Consider the following 15590-nt stretch of genomic DNA (forward strand, 5'->3'; position numbering starts at 1 on the left):
TTGTGGGAAGGGATTCAACTGCATACCGGAAATTTAGGTGTGCTCAAAGTTATCCATCACCTTAGCGCAACAAATCCACGGGGGGGGGGGGGGACTAAAATGGACTTTTTGCTGTTGGGAAACTGACATGGAAAACACAATGAAAAGTGTGGGATAAGCAAATGATTAATGGGAATACATGTAAAAACAAATCAGGATGAATGCTCAATAAATCAACACATTTTTGGAACTAGTTTTCCCTAATATAATCCTTTTGTCTGTGTTATTTTCATGTATTTATTATTACGCGCTTTCGTAGAGAACTTCATCACAAAATTTGGATCAGTGGGAATTTCAAAGGATGGCTGTATTTTGGTCCTCATATTGTTTCAGAAAGCCACTCCCGACATATGGGGGGGGGTTGCGGGCTCACACCCCATCTGCATCCTCGCGGGGCTGGCTGCAGCCCCGCGGGACTCAGGGATTCCCGGGTTCATTAATATTCATTAATTGCTGCGCCAGCCAATTGGCTGGCAGTGGGGGCGGGCTTACTAAGGGGCATTTAAGGTCAGGGCAGCCCTTGCTCGCCCCTTTTCTTCCTTTTCATCAGCCGCGGTTTTCAGCAGCCACAAAAGTGCAAATTTGATTTGCTTTTAAATGTGAACCGAGTTTAATTTCTACCCCAACTCTTTCTGGAAGTGATCTTCCTCTTACTCACAGTTTGTGGCACACATGTCTGCTGGGAAAGTTGGACAGACTGCAGAAGATCAACTGAACGTGTGGCCTGGCCACTGTAGCCTTCACTGTAGTTGCATTTACAAAACCCATTTAAAAACACAAACCTATGCGTGCAAAATGCCCTTGGTTGATGTGGGATCCCGAGGATAGGAAATCTACAAGGAGCAGAAGCTGGTAATCTTAACCTTTTAGGCCCTGAGGATTTGTCTGGTAGGAGCATGAAGGAACATCAAAGCTAACATCAAAGTTAATGCAGATCAGGCTGTAATTTCTTCCACGGTCTGAACCCTGTATTGGTGCTTTTCAACCTTTTCCCTCACAGCTTTTTTATTTGGAGGAGAGACGCCAGCAGCGGATACAGGAGCTGGTTGCACTGATCCAAGCAACCTTCCGGGCCTGGAAGTGCCGCAAGAACTTTCTACAGATGCGCAAGAGCCAAATTGTTATCTCTGCCTGGTACCGGGGCCATGCGGTAAGATGCAGAGAGTGATACACGTACGATTTTATAGACTTGGGTGCTTTTTAACTTGCAGACCCCACTGTCCTCTGTGTTTTGCGAAATCGACAATAATGGGCCGGTATTGCTTGCATCCATGAGAATTGGGAAGGCTGTTAGACAGAGTGATACTTGGCTCCAGTTTAACAAGGGCATTTGCAATGCAGTTTGAAGAAATATTTGCATTCCATATTTGTTCTAGTTATTGAAAGCAAGAGGTGAAAATCACACCAAGACGAGTTCCAACCTGCCTTGATATGTCAGTAGGGGCGTACGGGGCGGGGCAGGGCGGGTGGCAGCCCTCACAAGGCTACCTTCTTATTTTCAATCAGTCAAGCGGGTGGATCTGGCTGTCAGTTTCCTCCTCCATAGTCTCAGTGTTGCCTTAACAGAGGTCAGAAGAGGGTGTGTGTGTGTGTGTGTGTGTGTGTGCGCGCGCGCGCGCTCAAAACTCGAATTAGTTGGCCCTGTCTGTCATTGGCTCTGGCGCCATCTACTGTTGGCCTCCTAGCCTTCTACCCTACCAGTCAAAAGGGGTAGGAATTAGCACTGATGACTCCCAGTTTGTTCATGGCCTGTCTGTCTACTAAAGTGAGTGTTTTATCTTGCAGCAAAAGAAGAAATACGGGAAGATGAAAATGTCAGCTCTTCTTATCCAGGCCTATGTCCGAGGATGGAAGGTGAGGCAGGTGACATCCAGAATATGGTTACGGCCAGGCCTTTAAAGGTTCTAGGGATCAGTTACTTATATAGTCAAAGTAATCAAATAATATGCAAGAATTTTTATTTAAAAAAAATAATGTCCTGACGTGATGTATTCAATGATCATTTTATGCAACAAAATCTCCCGTATTGTTCAGAAGCCTGGAATTTTTTGTCAGTTGCAGACAACTTAGCAACGACTAACAGGGGCTCAGATGCTAAGCAGCCAGATGAGGCTGAAATGATAAGTTTGTACACTGTTGCCCAGATTTAGTTACCTTGCCATTTCAAATCCTTGCGCATACATGCACCTGCTGCACATGTGTGCGTGCCAAACTGGAAACATTTCCGTGCAGAACTATACAGTGGTACCTCGGGTTAAGTACTTAATTCGTTCCGGAGGTCCGTTCTTAACCTGAAACTGTTCTTAACCTGAAGCACCGCTTTAGCTAATGGGACCTCCTGCTGCCGCCGCGCCGCCGGAGCACGATTTCTGTTCTTATCCTGAAGCAAAGTTCTTAACCCGAGGTACTATTTCTGGGTTAGCGGAGTCTGTAACCTGAAGTGTCTGTAACCTGAAGCATATGTAACCCGAGGTACCACTGTATATGATGTCCAATGTTGTCTAAGATGCTATTAGTAATGACCAAGAAAATTTTAGGTCTTAGTGAAGCTGCTCCATCTTCCATTACTAGTGCTGGATTGAGGTTAATGGGGATTTTACAAAATCGGGGGGAGGGGGCGCTTTGACTTTTCCTATACCAATGATGTTGTAGTGGCATAACCACAATGCTGGTGTTGTATTGGTGGTGTCCAGGAGCCAAAACCTGACTGTGTGTGGCAGAGTGTAGGGAGGAACAGGGCTTAGTTGGCATCCTGAGCTGTCTCGGACTTTACCGTAGCTCCACTTGTGACAATACAGTAGCATCACACTAGCAAAACAAGTTAAAACACTCCAACTGAGGTCAATGGAGACTGAGAAAATACTGCTCCACTTGCTCTCATTCTACCTACACTGATGTGAAACAGCATAAGATTCCAATAATGCTAAACTGATTTTAATGAACTGTCAGTGCAATGGGCCCATAGAACTTCACTGCCCACAACTGTGAGAAAGGATATTGGGGAAATCCCCCACCCCCCACCCCATCCTGGGACCTACTCTCTGTCTGTTTGCTCCTGCATGCATGCTTCTTTGGGTGAATTCAGATGATTATGCACACTTCCAGACGGTTATTATTTTGGGGTAGGATTCAATTACATACTGGAAAATTGAGGCCACACAGTTATACTTGATTGGGAGCTATCACATAACTAACCTACTTCCCCAAAAGATCATATTTTTTTACAATAAGGAGCGTGACTGGAAAATGTGGGGTTAATACTTGCTCTGACAAGTCATCCAACTCCTTCGCAAACAAATTAGAACGAATGCTTAATAAAGAGGCAGCATCATCTAATGTCTCTGCAAAACAGGATGATTGCACAATAAACAGGTTCTCTGGTGTCCCCTCCAGACTGCTGTTTTATTGTGGTTGTCTTCTGCAACATATTCTTGACGCAGTAATAGTGAATTAGTGGCGGATTTATTCTGCTTTAGTTTGCTCTGTGATGTTCCCACAATGCTACCATTCTATTGCTGTCCGAAGGGGCTACAGTAAAACAAAACCAGGACAGAACGAAACCCAACATTTGTGGTCAAAAAAGTTGATGGGATTTCAGCAGGAAGTTACGGGGTATGCACAAATCAGAAATGAAGAAGTGCAGTCTTCCTCAACCTCAGCCCTCCTCCAGATGTTTTTGGCCTACAACTCCCATGATCCCTAGCTAGCAGAACTAGTGGTCAGGGACTATGGGATTTGTAGTCTCAAAGAATCTGGAGGGCTGAGGTCAAGGAAGCCTGAAGTAGTGTGACTTTCTCAAAAGTTTTGCAGACAGTATTGAAGATGGTGTGTGACTGCTCTGAGAGCATCATGTGCACAAATCATCATGAATGTACAATAAAAAGATGTCTGGAGTGGCCTATTGCAACGGGTATCACATTTCAAGACGTTCCATGTAGAATTTCCCCTCCTGATGAAAGATGCAACTTGCTGCATGAGATTAAAAAAAAACCCTCTTATCTGTGCAAAGTAGCATGCCATAGTTGCAGTCCATATGTTACAAGCTTGAGCTGCCAGCTGATTAATGTGTTTTTTTAATAAAATAAAAAAAAGTTAATTGATCATCATTTTAACTGGTTACTAGATTAAATTTATAGACAGATGCATGTTACAAAACATATTCCACCTAGGTGTCTTTATGACATATTGGGCGTATAACACAATTTAATAAACAAACACTACTCCTTATTGTTGGAAAGAAAGACCACATTTTATCATTTGACTTTAAATTCCCTGTTAGAAGTAATAAGCAAGAACCAAAGCACCCTAAAAATCAAAAAAGGCGTGTGCCGTTTTCAGCCTCAGAGATGAAAAAAACTGCCCTGCCTGATTGAAAGTGACCCTACTTGCTGATTAATCAACTTAAAGCTTTAGTTGATTGATCTGCTGCTTTAAAGTTTGTCACCATAAGGAAAAAACCCCACCTTACTTGGGTTCTCCCTGCCTCTTTCCCCATCAACCTCCGCTGCCATGGGGTTCTTCTGTATCCATAACCTTCTTCCACATTCTTGTAAACACATAAATAAACACACTACTAACCATTGTTGGAAGGAAGAACTTTATTTACTTTTTGCTAAATTCCCTATCACTCACCAGAAACAAAATAGCGTATCAGCCTCATAGATGAAAAAAAAATGCCCTCATTGGTTGAAAATGCCCCCTACTGACTGATTAATCAACTTGAAGCTTTTGTTGATTGATCTACTGTGTCAGCTAGGACAAAAAAAACACTGTATTTGATTTTCCCTGCCTCTCTGACCCCCCCTCCCCTTTTTTTTCTGGGCTCCTTTGGGGTTCTTATCTATCCCCTCCCTTCCTCCACAGTCTCGTAAACTCCTACGGCAGCTGAAGCAACAAAAGAGCCGCAATCATGCTGCCACCATCATTACTGCTTACTGGAGAGGTTATCAGGTAATAAATATGTCACTGGTGAACATGTCAATTACTCCTCACCACTTTTCTCATCCATTTGCAGTCCATAGCTAGGATATCTACCCACATTGTATGACATTTCCCAGGGTGTAATTCAAAACTAATTATTTTGTGGGTCCTTAGTTTTTCCGTCCTTAAAGAAAAGGTATAGGACCCCTGACAGTTAAGTCCAGTCACGAACGACTCTGGGGTTGCAGCACTCATCTTGCTTTACTGGCCGTGGGAGCCGGCCAGGATGTGCCTTCCATTCTCCTGGATGTGCCTTCCATTCTCGTTTATACTTCCTCACCCTGCTTCAGCCTTTTCCTCTTTGCTTCCAAAGTGGGAAAGGGCCACAGCTCAGTAGAACACACTTTATTTTACATGCATGAGGTATTGGGTTCAACCTTTGGCATCGCGAGTTAAAAAGAGGCCTTGTGAACCAGGTAGGCAAATATCTCTTCTTGGTGCTTGGGAGAGCACTGCCGGTCAGAGTAGACAATAATAGGCAAAGTGGGATGGACTTATTTGGTACACAGCAGCTTCTTTTCTTCAGATGTTATTTGGACTTCAGCACGCTCACCAAGCAGGGCTTTTGTCTGTTTGCAGACACGGAAGGAATACAAGAAGTATTTCCGCTCTGGGGCCTCTCAGCGTATCACTAAGTTTATCTACACGAGTCTGGTGAGTATGTTCCTCTTGGCCCAGTTCTAAAATTATATGCAAGAAATAACATAGCAAGAAAAGGGAAAGAGCTTTTAAACCTTTGAATGAAAGTGCTGATTGTCAGGATGAGTCCCCCGCCCTTTTACTGTGACATTGGTACTAGCCCACTGAGCTCAGAGGGGTAAAAGGTAAAGGTAAAGGGACCCCTGACCATTAGGTCCAATCGTGGCCAAATCTGGGGTTGCGGCGCTCATCTTGCTTTATTGGCCGAGGGAGCCAGCGTACAGCTTCCGGGTCATGTGGCCAGCATGACTAAGCCACTTCTAGCCACTTCTGGCGAACCAGAGCAGCGCACGGAAATGCCGTTAACCTTCCCGCCAGAGCAGTACCTATTTATCTACTTGCACTTTGACGTGCTTTCGAACTGCTAGGTTTAACCCACAGCGCCACCCGCGTCCCTGCTCAGAGGGGTAGCGGAATTCAATAAATTTAAATGTTAAGTGTTGCTGTTGTTAGCATAAATGCAGGCAGGCAATGGATGTGCTGTGTAAGGAAGAGTGTGTCACAGTGCTTATTCAGGGCAAGGGTCTCAGCCCAGTGGTAAATCACATGGCTTTACATGCAAAAGGTCTCAGCTACAATCCTTGGCCTTTCCATCTTTCAGGCTAGAGGAGGTGGTAGCAGTAGTTGTTTGTTTGCCATAAAAGCAATGCTCCTTCACACTATAATGTGCATGCGACCCTTTTAGATGCCTTGAGGCAGAGGTTCCCAAACTTATTTGGCCTACCACCCCCTTTTCAGAAAACAAAACAAAACTCAGAGCCCTCCTGGAAATCTACTTTCTTTAAATGAACAAACAGAAAGATGCAGTGACAAATAGGTGTTCTTTTGTGTATCTATAATTCTGCCCATGTCCTACAACATAGTAAATTTGCCAATGGCTAAATAGGCAGGCAAGCTGCAATCCATTTCCCGGGCCTGGGTGAAGCTGAAAGGGGTTCACCCAAGCTCAGTGTTGAAGAAAATTCTGGGTTGAGAGACTACTCAACAGCCCAGCTCGCCGGGGTACAAGTCCCCCGCGGGTCCATGCGGTCAGTAAAAGAAGGAAATTCCAGCCAAGTAATCTAGAGCAAAACAGGAATCAGTAGACTTAGATCCTTTATTGTTGCGCAACAGGTTCAAACAGCAGTAAGAACCCTGAGCATGGGGCGACATTCACTTTTAAAACTTTGCCATCATATCCCAGAATACAGTTCGCACAGCATCATCAGTATGTCATTGTTACATCACTAACATGTCACAAAAGGGGAGGGTTACACAAGATTAGCACAGACAGATATGTCAGGGCAACACCCAAGTACAGTGGTACCTCTGGTACTTAATTCATTCCGGAGGTCTGTTCTTAACCTGAAACTGTTCTTAACCTGAAGCACCACTTTAGCTAATGGGGCCTCCTGCTGCTGCTGCACCACCGCCATGCGATTTCTGTTCTCATCCTGAAGCAAAGTTCTTAACCCGAGGTACTATTTCTGGGTTAGGGGAGTCTGTAACCTGAAGCATATGTAACCTGAAGCGTATGTAACCCGAGGTACCACTGTACAAGATTAGCACAGGCAAACATGTCTTAAGTACCCACCACCCAAAGTACAATAGAAGTTCCTTTCCATGTCTGGAGCCTGAGGCAAATCCAGTGATGAGATTTGGCTTCCCTTGGCTAACAATGAGCCCAGCAATTGTCACCTCTGGGCATTTCCTGGGGTAGGAGGTGTGTATACATGTCTTCACGCTTGGGGCGGTGGCAGGGAAAAGAGTCCTTTTTTCCAAGGGCAAAATAGCCTTGGAATGGAGGAAAGTGGCAAAGGAGTTGATGTTGTTGTTGTTGTTGTTTAGTCGTTCAGTCATGTCCGGCTCTTCATGACCCCATAGACCAGAGCATGCCAGGCACTCCTGTCTTCCACTGCCTCCCGCAGTTTGGTCAGACTCATGTTTGTAGCTTCGAGAACACTGTCCAACCATCTCGTCCTCTGTCGTCCCCTTCTCCTTGTGCCCTCCATCTTTCCCAACATCAGGGTCTTTTCCAGGGAGTCTTCTCTTCTCATGAGGTGGCCAAAGTACTGGAGTCTCAGCTTCACGATCTGTCCTTGAGTTGATGTTACATGATTTTTAAAAATTGAAAGCTGAGCTGTCAAGTCGAAAGGATACATTCAGGCATAATATTTCTAACATTTAATAACTTTAAAGATGTGCCCCTTATTTCCGTAACAGCAGGGAAACCCCCTTGCCTGCAGCATGACCGCCAAATCCAGTCGAGGTGTCTTCACCCTCCTGCAATGGCGGCTGACCTGGCAGTAAGCGTCATTACACAACAGATGAAACATGCACATTTCCCCTCCAAAATCTCTTCTTTCTTTATGCTTCCACTGCCCCCTTATTTTTATTCAATGAACCCAATGCTACTATCACCCCCTGGATTGTTCCAGCACTCCCTAGGGGGCAGTATTGCCCACTTTGGGAAACATTGCCTTGAGGGTTTATGTGCTCTCTGTCTCCCTTCTTATAGGTGCAAAAATTCCTCCTGGGCTTGAAGAACAACCTCCCGTCCATGACAGTGACTGACCAGGCTTGGCCGCCAGCTCCATACAAGTTTCTCACAGGCCCCAATGAAGAACTGAAGAAGATCTTCCACCATTGGAGGGTTAGAGTGGGATTATGGCTCATTTCTATCCGCAATTCTTTCAGAGTGAAACAGAGGGTGCTTCCAGACTGTCATTGTTCTCATCTGGGATTCAATCACATTCTGACAAATTCAGGTTGCACAAATAATAATAATAATAATAATAATAATAATAATAATAATAATAATAATATATTTATACCCCACCCTCCCCAGCCAAAGACAGGCTCAGGGCGGCTAACACCAGTAAAATTACAATAGTAATAATAAACCAATTTAAAATACAGGTTAAAATACAATTTAAAATGCAGCCTCATTTTAATAGTAGCCCATAGATCAAAATCATAAGGGGAGGGAAACATAAGGGTCAGACTGAGTCCAAACCAAAGGCCAGGCGGAACAGCTCTGTCTTGCAGGCCCTGCGGAAAGATGTCAAGTCCCGCAGGGCCCTAGTCTCTTGTGACAGAGCGTTCCACCAAGTCGGGGCCAGTACTGAAAAGGCTCTGGCCCTAGTTGAGACCAATCTAACCACCTTGTGACTTGGGACTTCCAAGGTGTTGTCATTTGTGGACCTTAAATTATAGTCGATATGGAAGCCTTGCACAGCAAAGCTGCTTCCACAAATGATTAAATGCTTTGTGATAGGGAAATTGTCAGAGGAAATGCAGTGTGCGATAACCCTGGCTTTGGTGCAGCAGCAGCTAACCTCATCTCAAACGCATCAGGATGAATGTGCAATAAGCAGGATGTCTGGAAGCGCCCTCAATTTTGAGACTACTGGCATCTGGTATCCTGTGTATATAATTACTGGGCCAACAAATACAGTGGCCCTGGAGATATTTTGCAAATTATTTTGCGTGGGAGAGGGGCTCCAATAAACTGTGATAGGATGGAAGAGTGGAAAAGAGGAAAGGGGGCGACTCCCCACTCCCACCTCCACCCCCAATTTGTCTCTTTATTTCCCTCCTTCTCAGTTACGAATGGAAGAATCTGTCAATCCTGGTTCTCAGTTTCTCATTTTCCCAAGCTTTAATTCCATTACGCTCATTTCTGCAGAAGTTCACCAGCATTTTAGTACAAAATTCTCCCAATTAAACACATTTTTATATGCAGTTTTAACTAATGTGCATGTTTCTGCAACCAGTTTTCCTTAACAGAAGGCACTTTTGTACGTCATTTTTAAGAAGTATGTTCATTTTTATGCATACTTTCCCCTAATATATGTATGCATTTTAGTAAACACTGATTGGATGGAGAGCTGCCTTGCAAAATTTGAATGGGCACAAATTTTGAAGGATGGCTGTTTCAGTCCTCGAAAGTGCAAATTTGACAGCGTCTCCTTTAAAAGCAAACGGAAACAAATTTCTTCCTCATCTGTCCTCTCATTGTGCCTCTGATACTATGTGAGCCGCCCACATTGTTGACAGGAATCACAGAACAGCTGCTTCCACATCCAACACACTTTTGCTGAGGCACCAGAGTTGTCTCTGCAAGACCAAACAAGGTTCAAAGTGACAGTGTGGGTGTGGAGTGAGCTTTTGCTTACTTGGGCAAGTTGAACTGAGTTTTCTTTTTAAACTAATGTTTTATTTTATGGATAAATTTCCAGGCAAACAATGTTAGGTTTTATTTGGACCCATCCCACCACAGGGCATGTGGGTGCTGCACATAAGTAGAACCGTTGCTGCTACAGCTACCAAATCCTTGCCTTTTCAAGACACAGCTGTGCAGGGCTAATCACAACATAGCAGAGGATACCATGCCTTCCAGACATGCATCCAGTGTCTACCTCCTCTCCCATCATTACAGTGTACAGTGTGGCTACATATTTACAGCCCAACAATCTCAATATAGGGCACTGTCACCACATGGTGCTTTAGAGATGACTGAAGTGGCCCCAGCAGTCAACTTGATGTTGATCACTTTCACTCAGTCATCACAGGCTTTCCTGGCCCTTGTCACTTGAAGCTTGGGGAGACCTAGCGGTGTTTTCCTTCTGCCAAGCACAGGCCACAAAAACAGGGCCGGCGGACTTCCGGGTTGACGCGATCTGGAAATGGCGGATTCCCTCCGAGCTCCGGAGGGAATCGGCTCCACTGAGGATGGGTCTTTGCCGCGCCGGCGACGCGGGGACCCTTAAAAACCGCAGGCGCGGAAGCCTGCGGACTGAAGACTCGGCGGGTGCCTTAAGCGCCCCCCCTGATTCGCAAAGAGCCTTTTTAAAGGCTGCGGAGGGGATACGGGGGTGGCGTGGCACTGAGAGTCGATCGCTACCTCGGTGGAGCGAAGCCGCGAGCCATGACCGGAGAGCGCTGACTTCCTTCCTTGAAAATTTGGACTGAAAGAATCACCCGTGAGTAAGACGGATTGGGACTTTATAAAAATTCTACCTTCAATTGGAGACGACCGGGGGGTGTGCTAAAAGGAAGTCCGCACCCCCCCCCTTGCAGACCATCTAAGCAACGACACAAGAGATAAGCTGGAGAGCCTACCCTTGGCGGGGTGAGTTAAAAAGGACACTAACTTTCAAGATTTTACTAAAGGAAATTTTGTGCAGGAGAGTGGAGTTTTGGAAACCTTCCTTTTGTTTTAAACAACCCCCCCTCCCGGGCTCGGGAACGTCCTGCCTCTGTGCCTGCGTTAGAGCTGCGGAGTTTGACAGCTGTCAAAGCTGCCAAACGGGCGGTTTAAAGTGAGAAATTGCCATTTAAGATTCCTATGGACTAAGACGAGTTATAATTGAGCTGAAACTGTTGGAAACAAAGTAATAATAATCAGTTAAAGGATTGTTGGTGAAAAGGCAAATAAGTAACAAGATTCCCCCTAGGGGGAACTCTGTGAAACTACAATGGATACAATGGCTGTGGAAGGAAAGTTACTAGTGGAAATCGAAAGGATGTTTCAATTGGTGGGAATCTTACAGGAGCAGAGCTTGGCCATGAACAAACAACTTGAGACTATGACCTTGGGAACAGGCAACTCTGCTCTTTGTATTGAGGACCTTAATGAGAAAGAATCCACAGCTGATTGGGAAACAATATCTACAGAGCTGGAAGAGACTAAACAACAAGAAAAAGAAGAAGTAATCCTGGGAAGCAACAACCAAAAGTTGACATCTGTGGAATACAAGCAAGGAGACGCTGGGAACATATCCACCACAAGTCTGCGAGAGATACAGAAGAAGAAGGAGGAGGCCCCAAGACAAAATGGAGTACAGGAATTTAAAATAAAGAAATATGATTGGGGCCTCCGTTTGGACTTAGACTTGGAAGAGATAGACTTTGTGGAAATACTCCAGCAGCTACCTTTGAATCTTCTTGTCGAAAGAGGACATACTTTGATGGTGAAAGAACTTTTCCCAGATCTGACGACTGCTATAAAGGACTACCAACAGGACAGGCGGAGAGGAACGGAAATAGATTTGAAAGCCTCGGACGTGAGGAACCCAGGCTGAGAACTTCGAATTTGGATTTTTATTGGGAAGGGACAAAAACCGGGGATGGGAGGGAGGGAAGAAGAGACTCTTAAAAACTCTCAAGACTTTTAGGTTTGGTTAAGATGACTCTTAATTAAGATAAAATGAAAATCGATGGAAGAGAACTTAAGTCCAACTTATGAAAATTAATTTTTATTATAAAAAAGGAAACAAGATGAATAAGATTGTTAAGAGGAGAAATATCAACTTGCTGACATAATCTTGAAACTGGGATGCATGAGGGGGGGTGGGGGGAAGTCAGGGAACAAGGTTATGAAATGGGGATTTGCTGATTTTATACATGTTTTTGTCTTTTGTTTTTTGTGTGTATGTTTTGTCTTTATAAAAGCAGAAAACCAAATAAAAATTATATAATAAAAAACAAAACAAAAACAGGGCCGGCCCTACTGTTAGGTAGAATGATGCAGCCACCGATGGACATGGGCCTGAGCCTAGCTGCTCTTCCTGCCCTTCGAGTACAAGACAGCAGAAAGCAGAATCATGTCCTTGCAGATTCAACAAAAGAAATAGAGGGGTGGGGAAGTACTCCTCAGTGCAAGAACATTCAGATTTGGGAGTGCTTTTAAAGAAACAAAAGCAATCAAAGCAGAAGAATATGAATTTGAAACTTTCTTTTTTTTTGGAAGCAAATGTGACTGAAGTAAATTTGCACGTGTTTTTTCCTTGCTAAAGTAAATAGGGTATGTTTTGGAGTTTGCCATGTTGACTCCCTTTTTGCTTCTTACCTGCACCCACCTTTGCTCTCTGCTTTCCTGGTGCAGTGCAAGAAATACCGAGATCAGCTGCCACCCCAGAGAAAAGTAGCCCTCCAGGACAAGTTGTGTGCCAGTGAGCTTTTCCGGGGTAAGAAGAGTTTGTACCCTAAAAGGTGAGTGCAAAGACAGGAGCTAGCACCACCCCAGTCACGCTGGAATTGACCCATTAGGATTGCTGTGGATTACTATTAGGGATGAGTGTATCTGATAATTTCTACCTCTCTGTGTTTTTCTTCTTTACAACCTTAAGTTTATAGAATCATAGAACTGTAGAGTTGGGAGGGATCCCAGGAGCTAAGGAATTCCTGGCAGATGGCCATCCAACCTCTGTTTTTAAACCTCCAGTAAAGGAGAGTCTGGGACGCAGGTGGCACTGTGGGTTAAACCACAGAGCCTAGGGCTTGCCGATCAGAAGGTCGGCGGTTCGAATCCCCGCAATGGGGTGAGCTCCCGTTGCTCGGTCCCTGCTCCTGCCAACCTAGCAGTTTGAAAGCACTCCAAATAGTGCAAGTAGATAAATAGGTACCTCTCCGGCGGGAAGGTAAACAGCGTTTCCATGCGCTGCTCTGGTTCGCCAGAAGCGGCTTAGTCATGCTGGCCATATGACCCGGAAACTGCATGCCGGCTCCCTCGGCCAGTAAAGGGAGATGAGCGCCACAACCCCAGAGTCGGCCACGACTGGACCTAATGGTCAGTCGTCCCTTTACCTTTACCTTAAAGGAGAGTCTACCACCTTCTGATAGAATCTGTTCCGCTGTTGAACAGCTCTTACCGTTAGAAAATTCTTCCTAATGTTTAATTTGACTCTCCTTTCTTGTAATTTGGATTCACTGGTACCCACTGAAGCAGCAGAAAACAAACTTGCTCCATCTTCCATGTGACAGCCCTTTGAAGAAGGCTATTGTATCACCTCTCAGTCTTCTCTTTCCTAGGCAAAACACCAAACTCCCTCAAGTGTTCCTTGTAAAGCTGTTTCCAGACCTTTTATCATCATGGTTGCCCTCCTCTCCACACCTTCCAACTTGTCAGTATCCTTAAACTGTGGTGCCCAGAACTGGACACAAGTGGGGCCTGACCAAGGCAGAATAGAACAGAACTATTACCGTATTTTTCGCTCTATAAGACGCACTTTTCCCCTCCTAAAAAGTAAGGGGAAATGTGTGTGCGTCTTACGGAGTGAATGCAGGCTGTGCAGCTATTGCTGAAGCCAGGAGAGCAAGAGGGATCAGTGCGCACCAATCCCTCTTGCTCTTCTGGCTTCAGAGATAGCCACGCAAAGCCTCTTGAGTGCAGCCGGAGCGCTCCTCCCTCTTCGCTCAAGGGGCTTTGCGTTGCTCTCTTGTTTCTTGTTTTCTTCCTCTAAAAACTAGGTGTGTCTTATGGTTGGTGCGTCTTATAGAGCGAAAAATACAGTGCTTCCCTTTAGTTCTCCACTTTTCCACATCAGTTTGAGGGTACTAATGACAATTCATCAGCATTTTTGTGTGTGAATTGCTCCTAATTTGCATTTTAGAAAGCATTTTTATACAGTTTGAAGGCATCTTTGTATGCTATTTTCATGAATATATATATTTCTATGCACACTTTACCCAACAACAATACATTTTTGCACACATTACTTGGCTGGAGAACATCGTTGCAAAAATCAGAGAAATGTTGATTTCAAATGGATGGCTGCGTTTCAGTTTGCATATTTTCTGGGAATGTGTGCATTAAATAGGTTTACCTTTACATGCAAGCTGAATTTACCTCCCTCCCTCCCTAATGAAAACCTGTGGTTTGTGTCTTTTAGCCTCCCACAACCTTTCAGAGGGGATCACCTGGGTCTAAAGGAGAACTCCAAGTATCATAAGCTCCAAGCCACAGCTGATGGCAAGATGGTCATGGCTGACAGCGTGAGGAAGGTCAACCGAGGTGATGGAAAGGTGAGAAACATCCTGCCCTACCTCTCTGGCCCCTAAAGGAACAAGAACAAAAGGAAGAGCAAGGGACCCTGTGTGTGGTTTCTCACTATTCTAGGGTTGCCATATTTAAATATTTCTTTCACCTGTCTTCCAATTACAATTCAAATGAAATGAAGCCCCATTGCCAGTGACCTATTTGCAATACCTGCACGGCCTGTTTGCAGGATTAAGCCCCTGTCTGAAAGCACCTTTATCTAGTCTCTTGCACCTCAAAGCAGAGGGTCGCCAACCTTTTTAGGCCCATTTTTAGGATTTTTTTTTTAGTAACTGAAAGCACCTGCCTCTCCTTGCCCAGAAAAAGACAGACACACACACACACACACAGGCAATTCAGTTTTCCTTTTTTTAAAAAATAATTTTTATTAAGTTTTCCATTTAACAATCCAATCATATCACATTAATTATTCCAAATTATACCAATACATATCATAAACTCCAAATATTTTGCCAAATTATAAATTTTTGTAGGGGGTTCCCATGCTTCGAGTTCAGTAAGTGTCCAGTCATCTCATATTTCTGCTGCTTTTAGTGTTCACCAATCCCATCTTTCGATCTTCCTGTTGTTATCCTTTTTCTTCTTAATAGCCTCTGAGTTGTTTCGACAGGCGAGTTAAAGTAAGCATTGTTATGCTTCTGTGTGAACTTTGTAAGGCTCTCCCTTTTTTAAAAGCTGGTAAGTCTTTTGTTTGCAGTAAATCTTCACACGCTGATCCAAAAATCTTGCTCGGGCGGCAGGTGCCATCTTTCTCAATTCCGATGAAATAAAATCTAAGCGTCTGCTCATTAATTTTCCCAGACAGGTTGCACCATAAATCAGTCTTTCCAGGGGAGGATTTGCCAAGTCAAACTTAGAATACAATCATGACAACAGAGCAATGGCTCGCCTCCTCCTCTGACTATTAATCTCGCAACATAGTCTGTCTCATAATGGCGGATCCCGATTAAAAACTGTGTCACAAGAGAGCCTTTTATTTTCTGGCAATTCAGTTTTCCAAGGAATCGTCATGAAAATCAGATCTGCTAGGGTGAATCTGAGCCTTGAAAAG

General features: G+C 44.4%; 1 protein-coding gene and 1 long non-coding RNA gene across 2 annotated transcripts in view; one reads left to right on the plus strand and one right to left on the minus strand.

Annotated features, from left to right (window-relative positions):
* LOC310700740 overlaps positions 1–10352 on the minus strand; it is a 135583-nt gene extending 125231 nt beyond the window's left edge. The window contains exon 1 of the long non-coding RNA XR_014522777.1: positions 10021–10352. This is a non-coding gene — a long non-coding RNA (uncharacterized lncRNA). The remainder of the gene's footprint in view (positions 1–10020) is intronic.
* LOC310700400 (unconventional myosin-Ia-like) overlaps positions 1–15590 on the plus strand; it is a 60095-nt gene that overhangs the window by 38705 nt on the left and 5800 nt on the right. Inside the window, exons 20-26 of the mRNA XM_083489917.1 lie at positions 1040–1189; positions 1825–1893; positions 4903–4989; positions 5599–5673; positions 8216–8350; positions 12587–12693; positions 14373–14505. Of these exons, the coding sequence (XP_083346043.1) occupies positions 1040–1189; positions 1825–1893; positions 4903–4989; positions 5599–5673; positions 8216–8350; positions 12587–12693; positions 14373–14505 (756 nt within the window). The remainder of the gene's footprint in view (positions 1–1039; positions 1190–1824; positions 1894–4902; positions 4990–5598; positions 5674–8215; positions 8351–12586; positions 12694–14372; positions 14506–15590) is intronic.

Source organism: Podarcis liolepis, assembly GCF_965112155.1.
Source record: "Podarcis liolepis genome assembly, chromosome: 2".
NCBI classification, from domain to species: Eukaryota; Metazoa; Chordata; class Lepidosauria; order Squamata; family Lacertidae; genus Podarcis; species Podarcis liolepis.